Here is a 15,801-nt window from a genome sequence, read left to right as displayed (position 1 = left end):
ATATTAACTGTAGATATATGTGATTGTGACCCAATCAACTTACACTAATAAAGCCCGTACTAGGGACTATTAAGGGACCCCAAATTTAAGCCTCCCCGATAACAGGCTTGGGCAGAAACGTAATGCCACAGACCACAAGTTTATTTATCAAATCGTTACTAAAACACATTGAGCTCAACATCAATAATAATAAAAAAAAACACTTTACTTAATTTCAACCAGTAGGCGTAAACCAAAAGCGAACATTCACTGGCATTAATGGCCAAAATACTTCACTTATAAGAATACAAGCCTTTAATCACAATGGGCTTCGTTCTTCGTTTTAGTCAGATCACATGGACCGGCCACTAACAAAAAAACAGGTCACACACACAAACCCACACACACACACACACACACACACACACACACACACACACACACACACACACACACACACACACACACACACACACACACACACACACACACACACACACACACACACACACACACACACAAAAAAGGATTACAAAACCAAAGGTGGTTTCTTTCTTTGGTGTTAGACTGCTACAAATTAAACACTTCAAACCAACCAACCAACCAAGCAAAAAACCCAAAGATACAATAATTATTTAAACCCACCCAACACAATACACACACACACACACACACACACACACACACACACACACACACACACACACACACACACACACACACACACACACACACACACACACACACACACACAAAAACCTAAATAAACCACAAATGATCAGCTCCTTAATTGAGTGCAAAGCAAATGAAGAAAGGAAACACAACCAACCCAAATAACTAAATAATTTAACAAAACCTAATAATGATAATACAATGAGCAAACCAATGAACAAAATGACAATCCAACTCAAATGCACACACACACACACACACACACACACACACACACACACACACACACACACACACACACACACACACACACACACACACACACACACACACACACACACACACACACACACACACACACACACACACACACACACACACACACACACACAAAACAATGAAATTGCACAAGTAAACACCAGGAGGCGCCAGAACCAAATGCCACGGTTTTACAGCGCATCCAAGCCAAGCGGTGTACAGGTAATGGCGAACTGAAGACGTTCAATGCATTCGCGTGCAAGCAAAAATCTGCGTCCCAAAACTGGAATCGCTATTTAAGCCACAGCAAAGCAGCAGCTGGCAATTTGTTATGTGTGTTTGTGTTATGTACGCATATACTACGGTATAAACACATTAAAAAAAAATTGAAAAACGATATCTATGTGACCTACCCCTACTTCGCTTCACTGCCATTCACAAATCCTCTCCCATGCCATGGTCTCATAGAATAGTAAAGTGTCCATCGAATAGGCTACACACTTCAGAATCTCGCCGGAAGAAGTAGGTCACCCATCCAGGTAGGCTACTATTTGCCTACTCTTTTATGAGTGCTGTGAATTCGGATAGGCTATACTTTTTTTTGTCACATCCTGTTTTTTCACCTACTATATAGGGAAGTAGGCTATGCGATTTCGCATGCAGCCTAAAATTCCAAAACATTAAGCATCAGCCTGATAAAATCTCTAAAAAATACTTTAAAATGTCACAAAATAGTGTAATTAGTCGATCATTCATATTTGGGGAAACATATGCATGCTAAATGAATAAATGTAAGTCATGTGAAGCACACACATATGAAGTGTATTTAATAAAAGTACTTGATTAAAGAAACTGTGCATTCAATTTCATCTATAAAAACTTGTTCTGGACCCTGGGAGTTCAAGCAATGACCCTACTTTCTATCATTTCTGTCATAGGCGTAATTCTATGGGGGGACAGGGGGACACGTCCCCCCCAATATTCAAAGAAGGACAATTTGTCCCCCCCAATATTTGATCGTAGGCCTACTGTATGATTATGCGGGCAATATCGATGTGATTGCAAATACGTCTTTCTTTCCAGCTCCGAAAATATAAAATCCCGGCCGGTCCATTTCCCAAATCCATTCGACTGACCTTACAATATACATTAACAAAACCTATTTCTCCTGAAATCCATGTCATGTTTTCCCTATACCTTTTAGTAGCTCGTGCACCGTCAGTGAGTTAGGAAAAACCAAACAGAAGAAGAGTTAGGAGCGCGAAATCTGACAGACATTTGGCACATATCTATGAATGGTAAAAAGCTCCAGTTCAGGCGCCGGCTTGATTATATAGGCTATATTTAGCCTACTTTTTATTTAGGCTATTAAATCCAGGAAATTGGTTAACGGAAAATGTATAAAAATTAAGATACAATTAATACAAAACGAAAGTCGATTTAAAGAAAGGCTTTGTGCCTTCTGTTTGAGGTCTCTGTGAAAGTTTTAAAGTCTTTTAGTACCGCTTCTGTAATGGAGAACTGTCACGTAGCCTAACATTGTTTTGTTTTTTTTTCTCATAAATGCGAAAACGAAAAATAAAAGACAAAATACTTTTTTTAAAGACAAACGCTTTTTTCCCAAATCGCTACAAATCCATAATTTTTTTCCAAAAATGTATGGATTTGTAGCGTTTTGGGAAAAAATTGATGGATTTATAACGTTTTAGGGAAACAAATGGATGGATTTATAGCGTTTATAAAAAATTAAAATATATTGGCAACTCGTAGCCCCGGGGCCCAGTGAGGTCTTAATGCGGCCCTGGCCACTATATGTTTATAGAAGAATATAAGAGAGAGATCACTGGCCGCTTTGTCGTCAATTCAGGCTTGAAATTGATGCCGATGCTGTAATCATTACAGGGTGAGTAGGCCTATACGTTGGTTTGACGATCAGATGTAATAAAATTCCTTGTCGTGTTATACAATTACAAACATTCGGACTCTGACTTTTATTTTATTTTGATTAAAAAAATGTGTGCATGCACCAACACAAAAAGTCCCACAGCTGTCCCCCCCAATGTGTGATTGACAATTTCGCCCTTGATTTCTGTCATCACTGTTAAAATGATAATGGGGACAGTGTATCATCATCCAATATTGTGTTTATTCAGCATGTGTGTGGAGAGAGAAGGACACTAAGGAGGGAGTTATGGGGAATAAACAAAGTGGTGTACTACAAATTTGTCCCCTCAACAACCTTGAGAAGTGACGGCATGCATGAATGCCTGTATCATCTCTGATGGCATGTGATGTTGTTTTGGCAATTTAGCTCTTTCTATAGTATTAACTTTAATTTGCTTCTCTGTGTTGTGCTGAGATATTTTTTTAATCTTTCTGAATTGCTGTATTTGAGAAAAATTATTGGTAGCTAGCTATAAAGGCTTAAAATTGTAATTTCAGTATAATATCCATAAACATTTTGATAGTGAATCCATCACCCATATGCCATTGACTATTATAGATACTATAAAAGTAGATCAATAAAAGAACAAGCATTCACAGTCTTGCTTCCGTAAGTTTGTGTAATGGAAATGTGCCAGCCATCAGCCACACTTCACACCAAACATGACAGACAAACACACAGTTGACTTGACTGATTTCACCATCAGGAGTTGAATGTGGATGGTTGGTGCTAATTTTTTCGACAGACAAAGGCAACAGGAAGAAAAACACTAGAGTGAGAGAGAAATAATGCATCTTTATCCATGTTGAAAGCCATTCTAAAACTTCTGCTTATGGTTTCTTTCCCCTTATAATGAACATTTGACCCTGAACACACCCCATAGCCTACCATGTTTTGCGCTCTTTAAATCATTCAGCTTCTACAGGGGTACAAATAGTGATTGAAATGAAAAAGGGCTCCACCCTACTTGAGGTGTAACACATCATTACACCTGATGAATGAAGGCTCTGCCCACTACTGAATACAGAACAGCATTATGAGAGTTTGAGGCCTGAACAGCTGGTTCATTGTGATGTCATATCCTGTGGACTTCCTGGGTGGAGGTGGTTGTGAAGAATGGTGTATGTGTGCCCGGTGTGGTAGTGGAAAGCCAGTGCCAACAACATACTGTGCATGTTTTGTCAGTTGGTGAATAAAATGAGGGAGGTGACACACTGACACACATACTTAACTTTCGGGAGTCATTTCTTTAGGGAAAGTCATTTGAAATTGAAACAAGCCAGAGCTATGGCATGTAGTCTTTTAAAAAAGACCTCATTCTCACCATTTAAATGTTCATTTTATTTTGTTATAATGACATGGGCATGAAATGTTGATTTGAGCTGAAATTGCTTTACTTGTTGAGAAGAAAGTGTGATATCGAATCAGAGAATGTAACCGGTGTTTCTTCAGCTTCAGGTTGATTTCTTTTTAGTAAAATTATAACAGATTTAAAATGATTTTCTTTTTATATGAACTGTCTTATAAACGTTTTCCATGTCTTTATTTATTTTTGCTCCTTTTGAAATGTTCTTATGGATGAAGTTTAGTATTTTAACCTGGTCCCAGACCCAGACCTTGAATCTTACAGAAAAGTAAACGGTGACAATCTTATAATTTTGCTAAAAACAACAACACTTAATTTAAACATTTAATCTCCCCATCCAGTCCCATCCAGTGTTAGCGAAAATGATCCATGCAATCCTGACACAAATGGATTGTTAATTCCTATTTTAGATACAGTATAAGTGGATCTTATATCGCACACAGTTAAATGAATTTGAATTTGTTACCAAATGTACAATAATTAAGTTGCATTGGCTTATTTTAATTAACTAAAGAAGCAAAAAATTACTTTTGAGTATGTTGACAAAGAAAGAGATATCAATGCAAATATAACTTCTGAACTTCATTTTTAATCAAGCTGCAATTTGCCGTTTAAGCAAATGCAGCCATAGTTGAAGAAACACCCAAATGTTTCCTAAAAATATTCATTATCAGTCATTTTTGTTTACGTAATGTTCTTTTACACACTTTTAGTTTTCAGGTCATCCTAACGGTGATTTACATAAACAATGGAGACATATTTTATTATTTCAGACCTGTATTTCAGACCTGTATGACCACATTAGCAGGGCTTTTGCAAATTTGCAAATGTGAAAATAGGAGCCTGTGTATACAGATTCCTGACCCTCACATTAGAGCAGCACAGCCCTTGGAAACAGGGTAAACATTGTCGGCTAATTAGCCACTGCAACTAAACAAAGGCATGGGGTGTTTTGCCTTTGTGTTTTTTTAGAAGGCAAGTTTGAGGTGGTGTGTTTGTTTGCTGGTGGTGTGTGATAGGTGACTTTTTGGGGGGCTGTGCACAATTAAGGTGTATGAGTAGTGAAGAGTGTTTGGAATTCTCACTTTTTCCCCAGACCTGTAGTTCAAGGACTGCAACACAACCACCGCCCCGACCGCTACCATAGTGACAGCCATGGATACACTTACTGTGGACGGATGTTACAGCAATAAAGAGAAAGGAGCGGTATCTTCAATGATTGTTCGTTTGTTCAGCTTTGCAATTAATCCAATATGGGACAAACATGGTCAACAGGAAAGAAGCTCTTTCACATTGTATCTTTTTCATTAGAGCTATTTTGCTATTGTCAAGTAATCGTTAATATTTACAGTCCGACTCCCAGTGTTTATCTGAGTAAAACTGTATTTGTTCCATATGGCTGTGCCCGTGTTTGTGTGTGTGAGTGTGTGACTGCAGCCTACAGCTAGTGAGTCCATATGTTTTTTTTTAGCTTATGTACAGACCCATATGCTCCTGTATCATTTAGTGTTCAGAAAACGGCCAATAATCAGACACGTTACATCAGACTGAGGGTTTAAAAACACATTCCTATAACTAGATTAAATGCAGCCATATGTAACATAAATACACCAGTCATATACCTGTTCCTTTCAGAAGGCAAGAGCTAACTTTTAAATTGATATCAGTTCATGATAATTACTAATAATTGATGTAGCCTATGTTTTGATTTATTCTGAAGTAATTCACTTATACTAATAATTGTTATCATGATTTATCCATCTTTAAGTCTTTCCTTCAAAACTTCCGAACATCACTGTTCTACTGTGTTGGTCAGGTCTCAAGAATACCATCTTTGTGTGAATTGTGTTAGGTGGCATAGTGGGTGGATCTATGTAAATGAGGTGGTCCAGTGTTTTATGAGGTGACCAGGACTCTCAGTCCCAGCAGTCTGCAGGAATCTCAGCATCACCACCACAACTGGAGCACATGCACAGTGTCCTTTGTAGAGACTATTTTTTTGAGTTTTTTGTTTTGACTATGAACAACATGGATAGATGTGGCACTAGCTAGTGTTACACTTTTTTTACACAAAGATTTTGGTCTGGCAATAGAGGGTTTTCCGTAATTTTTATTTTTTTTAATTGATAATATACAAAAATCATGTTACTGGAGATGATCTTGTGCTGTTTTTTTCTTCTTTGGAGTTCTTTTCTGACTGTGGCAGCATTTCACCCTGCATCAAGCCGATATAGCCTCTACTCAGGACCACATCCTCAGTACAACTCAGAGAAACCAACGGCCAGGCATAAGTGAGTATCCATGAGTGAAAAATCCATTCTCTTAATTGATGGTACAGATAGCCAAATAGCCATGGAATGTTACTAAATAATTTCAGACACATCTGTGAGGCAATACAGCCTACACTGCTGCACTTGATCTATTTACTGACTCTGTGTTGGAAAACATGTTAATGTTAATTCCATTCCATTCCATGCTGATTAAGATTGTAGTTAAGAAAATATGACCCATGATGACTTAAATAAATCTACTGTAGACACTAAATACCTGTTGAGTTAACATCTTTTCCAGTTTTGTAAATTGGGCATAATCTGTTTAGTTTACACTGAGGTGTAGTCATAAATTTACTCAAATTTGGTGAATTCATTGTGAATTGAATGTTGCACTTCACAACAAAGTTCTATACATTAGCATCAGTAAATGTATTAGGTATAATCATCAACAATGAATGATAATATTTACTGGTTTTATTCGTTTTGCTTAATACTATAAATTGTTCATTGTTAGTAGTAGAAAAATAAACAAATGTTAATGTATATAACTTTTAATATTAAAATGTATATGTAGAATAATAAATTGTTGAACAAGATGAATAATTGCTGTATAAGTATTGTTTAGTGTTAGTTCATGTTAACTATTGTGTTGACTAACTCTTTCTCTCTCAGGAACCACTGTGCTTATGTTGTGGAGAGAACTGTCTCATTCACTATTCAGGATGGAGCGACTCCCTTCATGAAGGCAGAGTACAACAAGTGTGCTTGGGGTCAGAAATGCCCAACTATAAAGTAAGGCAGCTATTAATAATTGTATCACTTTCATACATGCAATTAATGTTAAAATACACTTAGATCATTTTGACACCCTGTCTGTTTTTACAGGTATCGCACATACTACAAGCCTATGTATAAAGTTGCATATAAGACTCTGACTGAGCTGGAGTGGAAATGCTGTCCTGGTTATGCAGGTGTCGGTTGTACTGCGGCATATGGAATGAAAGCAAGGCCCCTATTTAAAGGACCAATGCCTGCACAGAAGGGTCCTATGCCTCGTTTTAAAGGGCCCATGCCTATGCAGAAGGGCCCTATGCCTCCTTTTAAGGGGCCCATGCCTATGCAGAAGGGCCCTATGCCTCCTTTTAAAGGGTCCATGCCTGCACAGAAGGGTCCCATGCATTTTTTTAAAGGACCTATGCCTGCACAGAAAGGTCCCATGTCTTCTTTTAAAGGGCCCATGCCTATGCAAAAGGGTCCCATGCCTTCTTTTAAAGGGCCTATGTCTGCACAGAAAGGTCCCATGCCTTCGTTTAAAAGACCCATGCCTATGCAGAAAGGTCCCATGCCTTCTTTTAAAGGCCCCAATCCCTCTCAAAAGGGTCCAGTGCCTTCATTTAACGGACAATTTGATCATCTCAACTTCAATGGAAACCCCTGGAATCAACCTCAAACACAATATAATGCCATGAATGGATACCCAGGCCCTAATACAGGGCCCTCTTCCCAAGATACCTCAGTTGAACCTTATTCAGACCACCAAGAACCGGAAATAGTTTCTCCTGAACCCATGCCAGAGCATCAAGATCTTGGCCATGACTTAATCCTAGAAGAGAATGAGCCAATCACAGACTACCAAGATCCTCAACCAGATCACACTGAGATAGAGCCTGCTTCCAATGCACAGGCGCCCTCTGGTGGTAGTGAAACAAACCAAGGTAAATAAGCTATATGCAGTTACATACTCTATACAGTTTATACAGTTGTTTTAGAATCAGCATTTTTTTGTGTTGTGAGCACAAATAAATAAATAAATATGATTAATTCACAGATCATGGTGACAACATTATCGAAGACGAGCGGTTGGATAGGATAGAAGAGGATGTGCAGCGACTCTCTCTTGGTCTTGAGACTCTCCGTGGTACAGTGACAGGCCTGGAGGCCAGCTTGCGTGCCTCCCTCCGTGAAGATGCCAACCGGATGTTGACTGCACTTATTTCTGTTGCACCCAGCCCTATTGCTGCTCCTTCCCTGTCTAGGGACTCTTCTGTGGGTTTCGGAGATTTACCTGGAGGTGCACCGGATATTGAGGGTTCAGATGTGGTGGGGCAGTTCCCAAACTTGGTCGATTTGGCTGAAAAGGTTTCAGAGCTGCGAGCAGAGCTTGTGGCAAAGGCATCTGAGCTGGAAGGGTTGAGAGGAGCCGTTGTTGGTCACAACAACACCCTTCAAAGATTGTCAGAAGGGTCAGTGAACCTTACTCAAACTGAATTCCAAAAGGCCCTGGAGACAATGGTGGAGTCCAAAATGAGTGAAGCTCGGGTGGCTATCTTAGATGGCTTTGAAAAACGTGTGGAGAGTGCTGAGGAGCGCTGTGAGGTTCGCATGGCAGAGGTGCGGCTACAGTGCAAGGAGGAACTTTTAAATGGACAAGATCAGATTGAGCAAGTCACAGACATCAGGGCCGTAGGATTGAGGACAGAACTCCAAAAACTTCAGGCTCAGCTTCAAGACCTGGAGCCTGAAGAGGGTTGTTGTATTGCTGTATCAGGGCTAACTGAAAGGATAATTCATGTGGAGCAGTCAGTGGGTGGATTGAATGAGTCCCAAATACACCTACGTGCCGAACTTGGTGGACACAAGGACCATATAGAGGGCATGTTGGAGGGACGACTGGCTTATGTGGAATCCAAGATGAATATTGCATTGAATCAAGAGCAGGCGAGCATTAACAAAAGAGTGCCCACCGACTTGGAGACACAAATAGAGGGGAAGCTTAAGGCTCTTGAAAGTCGGCTCTTGGCTGCAGTGGACGAGCTAGGTAATGTCACAGCACCAACTTTGCTGGAGGGTCAGGCTGTGCCCACACTGGAGACAGACGTAGAATCACTCAGAAGAAGTGTTGAGGACGATTTGGACCGTTTACAGAAACAGCTTAAATCCATAGAGGTCATGTGCACTTCATCTTGTGTTCCACAGCCTATTCTTACTGGATATGCAGCTCCTTTGGCAACTGAGGAGGAGAACATTGAGGACAACCACAAGGAACTGAACGGAAAACTTGATTTACAAGTACAGAGATTGAACAACCTCAATGCCACGCTATATAATCTTCTTGTCCAGTTGGCAGAGAAACAGGAGGAGGTAGGTCTTCAGGGTGAGGTGACCCTGCTGAAAGTTAGTGTGAACTCTGTTAACAAATCTCTCTGTGGCTTGCAAGAGTCTCTTGGCTCTGTGATTAGAGAGGTCGGCCACACAAACCTCACCTGGCAAGAGAGAGAAGAGAGGCTTGCACAGCAAGTGAAGGGTGTGGTTCAGCTGGTGGGACGACAGGCATCTATGTTGGGTACTGGGGAGCGAAAGTTGACCCGTCTGAAAGGGGAACTCCAGGATCTGCGGCGCAGAGTGGCCGGAGAGCTACAGGGTTGCCGCTCGACTGCCCTGGGTGTTCAGAAGGAGGTAGATGAAGTCGGGGGTCGTGTTGCCCGTGTGGAGGGTCAGTGTGGAGGGCTGGCACACCTGGCTGATGACCTAGAGAGAATTCGAGGAGAGCTAGAGAGGCACTCTGATGGGTATCTGTCTCATGTTAATAGCACCCTTGTTAACCATTCTCACCAGCTATCCGAGCTCAGAGATAGCATTCAAAACTGCACTGGACCATCTGGGTCTACTAGGAAAGCCGGGGATGATTTAGCTACAACACAACAAATGGAAGAACAAAACACAACAGAACCAACCCATCCAAGAGGAGACCAGTTTGCAGTCCCCACACAGCACAGAGGTGACTAGTAATTCAAGTGCACTTTATAATGTGCAGACAGTCCATACTCAAGACATATACTATTATATAGTATCTTTCTCAGGAGACTTTTCTCTTACCAACATCTGTTGTATGATAAGTGTTGTTGAAATTCCCTCTTCCCAGACTGTGGTGTTGCTGTATTGTATAGGAGTTTAAGGGTTGATAGGTGTATTCATTGTATGTGTTTTTGTGAATATTTTTTTATATAAAATAGATGCCTGACTTTGCAAATGTTTTTATTGTAGGATTTTTTTAAATTAAAGAGACTGTTGTGTTCATGTGGTAGATTCAACATTTCTTGAACATGCTCAACAACCTTTGTGAATTTTTTAAAACTTTTGTTACCCTTTTTACTTGTTTGTTCTTGTCTGTTTATATGTGGTTTGTGAAAGCTGGTTCTTAATAAAATGTTGAAATCTCACTTCATTTATTAGTTTATGAGGTTGACAAATTACTGTGTATATTATGGATCTCAAACAGAAAACATTCAATTGGCAACAGGCTAATAATTGCACTCTTTAATGTCATAACATGAAGTAAATTGAAATGTAAAATGTCATCATTCAATTTCACATTTAGACTTTAAACATGACATGACAAAAAATAACACAATAATCAACCATAAACATATGTGGAAGCCTTATGAGTTCCTGCCTGTTGTATTCAATTTTTCCTACGTTTAGAAGAAAATTACATCTGGGAAAGAAAAAAAAGAACAGGTAAAGCAGTTATTCCACATTTGATTTGATGAGCTGGGTTATCATTAAAGTCTGGCTAAAACAGTTGAAACTGTGATGTTTTTGGACCTGTACTTCTGTGAATTTTTGAAACCAACATGCAACATATGATTTTTTTCCCCCCAATTAAATGTAAAAGGTACGCTTGAAAGCCCTCATATATAAATCTAAAGGTGATTATGTATAGTAGCTCTGTTGGTGCTGATGCATTGTACTTACTACCAATCCTCCCCTGCTCTTTCAGTTCCTTGATGTATTTGAGTATGGTAAAAGTGTCATACCCAAACACTGCTGCTGCTATCACACCAAAAATCTTAAAGAAAGATCAAACATGAAAAAAGTTTGAAAAATCAATTGTAAAAGCACAAGGATCATAAAATGCACAACAGGACATAATCACCACTATACTTATTACATCTTATCACTAAACAGATTATTATATGATCTCATTTTATAAAACGTGTTAGTGAGTTTGACAGCAACACCATTAGAAATACATTTAGAGGCCCAACAACCTAAAACTTTAATTATTTTGCCTTTTCACATGATTCTTTCAGCCAGAAACATATTCTTTGCTTATTTACTCACCGAACCAGCAACTTCCCCAGGTATTTCCCATGACCAGTTAATGCAGACAAGAGAAGTAATGAGCAAGATGAGTGAGCCTGTGATTGCTCTAATGAAGTCCTGCAAGACAAATGAAAACATGTAACTTTTTTTGTTAATTTTCAGTACAAAAAAGGAAGGAGGTTGAGAATAAAAACTATTGAGTGAGTTGCACTTAGGTGGTTAGGTAATAATATAATATATATTTTTTTTTTTACATCTAATCTAGAGAATCCAATATCCAGAGCATGGATATTTTACCGTCCATCGGAATATCTCTATCTGCAGATCCATGCCATGAACAATGAAGATGATAATGGCCCAGACCAGCTCTATAATGGGGCTCCACAAATAGCATCCAGCAGAGACTGCTTTGCAAATAATCACAATGAGACACAGACCCTAATTTAAAACAAAAAAGAAGTATACATCAAGATGAATCACCTACAGCTTGCATGTAATATACAGTATGTAGCATCAAATTAAAGTCTATTTGTAAACCATTTAGATTTTTGAGTTATTTATTTGAAAGCAATAGGAATATTGATTAGCTACATTTTAACTCTACTTGGCAGACTTACAATTTCAAGAGCTAAAATCTTCCCCTTTGGTGACCAGATGAATTTTGTCTTATGCTCAACAGCTGAAACTGGCTGGATATCTTCTTTTTTGTCTTCCATCTTGATCTAAGTGACCTGATTGAAAATAATAAAAAAGCATCTAGTACCAGACAATGTGTTTATATAGATAAATTATATATAGGGAGCACTGGATTTTACTTTAACTGAACAACAGTAAAAATCATCCTTTTTAGTGTTATTCCACCAAATACAGCAAACTTTTAAAAGTGAAATATAGAGAAAACAATTACCAAAATACTATTTAGTGGCCTATAATAATTTAAAAACGTAGTCAAAACACGTGATATGTTTGATGCATTAAATACCTGAAAAGAAACAGTTGAATAAATATCTTCGATGCGATGATTTCACAACGGGACACAGCACAGCCCACCTCTCAAGTGAGTAAAGGCGCAGTAAGAAAACTAATCACATAGGCTACATCTATTGCACAACAATGACGCAAGATTCCCCATTATCTCTGGTATCGTTTTTCTCTTGTAGGCCATATACAGGATATGTTCCTTCCTGCCAACGGATGCTCTACCTTATTGGTGGGTCTGTGTAACTTGCCCAAACTCTTGAATATGACAAAAGAGACATCAATGCTGGTAAAAATGCCATTATTAAGGGAAAAGCATTTGTATGATTAGAGTATATCATGAGCAAGATGAATCATACATCTGACATTTGAAGTTATTACATGGTTTTCATATCATAGAGTATGATAAATAGGCCTGTTCACAACAACCCACACAGTGTGCATAACTCACAAGTGACTCTCTAAATGTGGTTTATTGTGAAGGGAAAATGTAGTTATTTCCTGTGTGTTCAGGGGAAAATTTCAGTTTGTGGGTATTTAGTTGAGGCCAATGCTTTTTTCATAGACTCATAGAAAGTTTTCTCAACTTTCATGTTGAAAAAATATTTTATAAAATAGATTGACATTGGCAATAAAAAGTATTCTAAACAATTCAGGTTTATACTGTTGGGTTACTTTTGAAACATTGATGAAACTGAAATTTAAAATGAAAATGTAAATTTACAATTTGTTGCAAAGATAAAGGCCACAATATGTTTGCAGTTACATGTTAACAAGGTCATACTCAGGTATATTTAGGCTATTAAAAAAAAACAAGAGTAACACAAAAAAAATCTAGCTTGTATTACTTTCGTCCCAACTGACGGGGTCGAAAGTAACGAGCAGTTCAAAGTGAAATTATACTGAAATTATATTATACACTCACCTAAAGGATTATTAGGAACACCATACTAATACTGTGTTTGACCCACTTTCGCCTTCAGAACTGCCTTAATTCTACGTGGCATTGATTCAACAAGGTGCTGAAAGCATTCTTTAGAAATGTTGGCCCATATTGATAGGATTGCATCTTGCAGTTGATGGAGATTTGTGGGATGCACATCCAGGGCACGAAGCTCCCGTTCCACCACATCCCAAAGATGCTCTATTGGGTTGAGATCTGGTGACTGTGGGGGCCATTTTAGTACAGTGAACTCATTGTCATGTTCAAGAAACCAATTTGAAATGATTCGAGCTTTGTGACATGGTGCATTATCCTGCTGGAAGTAGCCATCAGAGGATGGGTACATGGTGGTCATAAAGGGATGGACATGGTCAGAAACAATGCTCAGGTAGGCCGTGGCATTTAAACGATACCCAATTGGCACTAAGGGGCCTAAAGAAAACATCCCCCACACCATTACACCACCAGCCTGCACAGTGGTAACAAGGCATGATGTTTTTCCCTTTTCAGACCATTCTTTATAAACCCTAGAAATGGTTGTGCGTGAACATCCCAGTAACTGAGCAGATTGTGAAATACTCAGACCGGCCCGTCTGGCACCAACAACCATGCCACACTCAAAATTGCTTAAATCACCTTTCTTTCCCATTCTGACATTCAGTTTGGAGTTCAGGAGATTGTCTTGACCAGGACCACACCCCTAAATGCATTGAAGCAACTGCCATGTGATTGGTTGATTAGATAATTGCATTAATGAGAAATTGAACAGGTGTTCCTAATAATCCTTTAGGTGAGTGTATATCTCTGTCTAAAACATCATCTTTTCAAATTATGTTTTTCTGAAAAATGGTACTTTCGCCCCTGCTCTCCCGTTAGCCTAATGCCTAAAAATGTAAAAGTTGTACCTTATAAATAGAATTTAGTTTAATTTTAAAATTCATCGCCGGAGTGAAAGGGAACATGATTTATTGAACATATTTGAAAAAATATAAGTGTTTCTTAAGTCAATACTATTACTTTTTAATGGCTTGTCAAATTTCCATTCCTCCGCTGCATAATTAATGATTAATTCCAAGGCCATGCTAATGCCTTGGAAGTGAGGGAAGTGAGTTCAATTTCAAATGCAAATGGAAAGTTTGTGCAATTTGTGCAATTTGTTTGTTTTTGTGTAAGGACGCCTCAGCATTGTAATATGGCATTAAATAATTACTGACTATTTCACAGAGCACTGGAATCATGCAGTTTGTGTTAAATTGTGTTTGGGTGGTTAATAATAATAATAATTATTATTATTGGTATTTATATAGCGCCTTTCCAACACCCAAGGTTGCTTTACAAAGATATGTAAAGGCAGTGGTTCTCAAACTGGGGTACGTGAGGTGACAGAAGGGGGTGCGGGAACAAAATGCTGAATTTTGCCGTTCCTTTAATACTACCTCACCTTAAAATAAGACTCAGACAAACTAAATCCAGAAGAACTGCGGGAACGTCTCCAAGATGCTTGAAGAAACCTTCCTGCAAAGCTACCTGAAAAACTATGCGCAAGTGTACCTGGACAAAAGCCGTTTTAAACGCAATGGGTCGTTACACCATATATTGATTTGAATTAGTTAATAGAAGTTAAATCATAAATAAATTCAATTTGTGATTTTATTTTTGAAAGCATTCTCACTTTACAGCATTTTAACACAAGTGCCAGTACTTTTCACAGTACTGTAGCTTTGCAGGAAGGTTTCTTCAAGCATCTTGGAGACGTTCCCGCAGTTCTTCAGGATTTAGTTTGTCTCAGTTTTTTCTGTTTCTTCATGTAATCACAAATACATTCTCTCAAGTTTAGCATCACTATTGTCAACATCATCAATTAAAAATTCATATAGCAATAAGATTCATATACTTTTTCATATTTTGGTACAGTATTCAAGTGTTTTGAAATTTGATCGAACATTTTTAGTTGTATACGTCACAATAATAAACAGCACATTAAAACCCCTCTGCTTTATCCCGCTCCCCTCAGTATGTGATTTTAGATTAGCCCCGCCCCCTCCCCTCCCCCTCCCGTCCCCTCCCACCCCTCTTATCTTTCACAGACGTAAGCACAAACGCACAAACAGGAAGTGTGGGGTTGTGGGTAGGGTTCAGGCACCACACTGATAGATTCACACGAACAACTTCTTTCTGTGGAGAGACAGAGAATACACTGATATTAAAATACTGGCTGATAATAACCAATAAATGGCGGATATTCAAATTTCAAATGATTTTGTTCATATGAATTGCATAT

The 15,801-nt window shown here is 38.7% G+C and overlaps 2 protein-coding genes across 2 annotated transcripts; one reads left to right on the top strand and one right to left on the bottom strand.

Annotated features, from left to right (window-relative positions):
• The first annotated feature begins 5,321 nt into the window (after window positions 1-5,321).
• On the top strand, window positions 5,322-10,718 carry LOC309512545 (EMILIN-3-like). Its single transcript, XM_082188193.1, has 4 exons — window positions 5,322-6,511; window positions 7,166-7,285; window positions 7,379-8,208; window positions 8,322-10,718. The coding sequence occupies exons 1-4, from the start codon at window positions 6,363-6,365 to the stop codon at window positions 10,277-10,279; spliced, it is 3,057 nt and encodes a 1,018-aa protein (XP_082044319.1). The 5' UTR covers window positions 5,322-6,362; the 3' UTR covers window positions 10,280-10,718.
• A 77-nt stretch (window positions 10,719-10,795) lies between these two features.
• Window positions 10,796-12,840, bottom strand: LOC309512568 (proteolipid protein 2-like). The gene is made up of 6 exons (XM_082188233.1): window positions 12,582-12,840; window positions 12,217-12,330; window positions 11,897-12,037; window positions 11,618-11,716; window positions 11,249-11,342; window positions 10,796-10,988 (listed from the first exon to the last, which is right to left on the bottom strand). Exons 2-6 carry the CDS (start codon window positions 12,313-12,315, stop codon window positions 10,972-10,974), a joined length of 450 nt encoding a protein of 149 aa, XP_082044359.1. The 5' UTR covers window positions 12,316-12,330; window positions 12,582-12,840; the 3' UTR covers window positions 10,796-10,971.
• Window positions 12,841-15,801: the final 2,961 nt, after the last annotated feature.

Source organism: Leuciscus leuciscus, assembly GCF_965113295.1.
Source record: "Leuciscus leuciscus genome assembly, chromosome: 13".
Taxonomy (NCBI): domain Eukaryota; kingdom Metazoa; phylum Chordata; class Actinopteri; order Cypriniformes; family Leuciscidae; genus Leuciscus; species Leuciscus leuciscus.
This window is presented reverse-complemented; position numbering and strand designations above follow the sequence as displayed.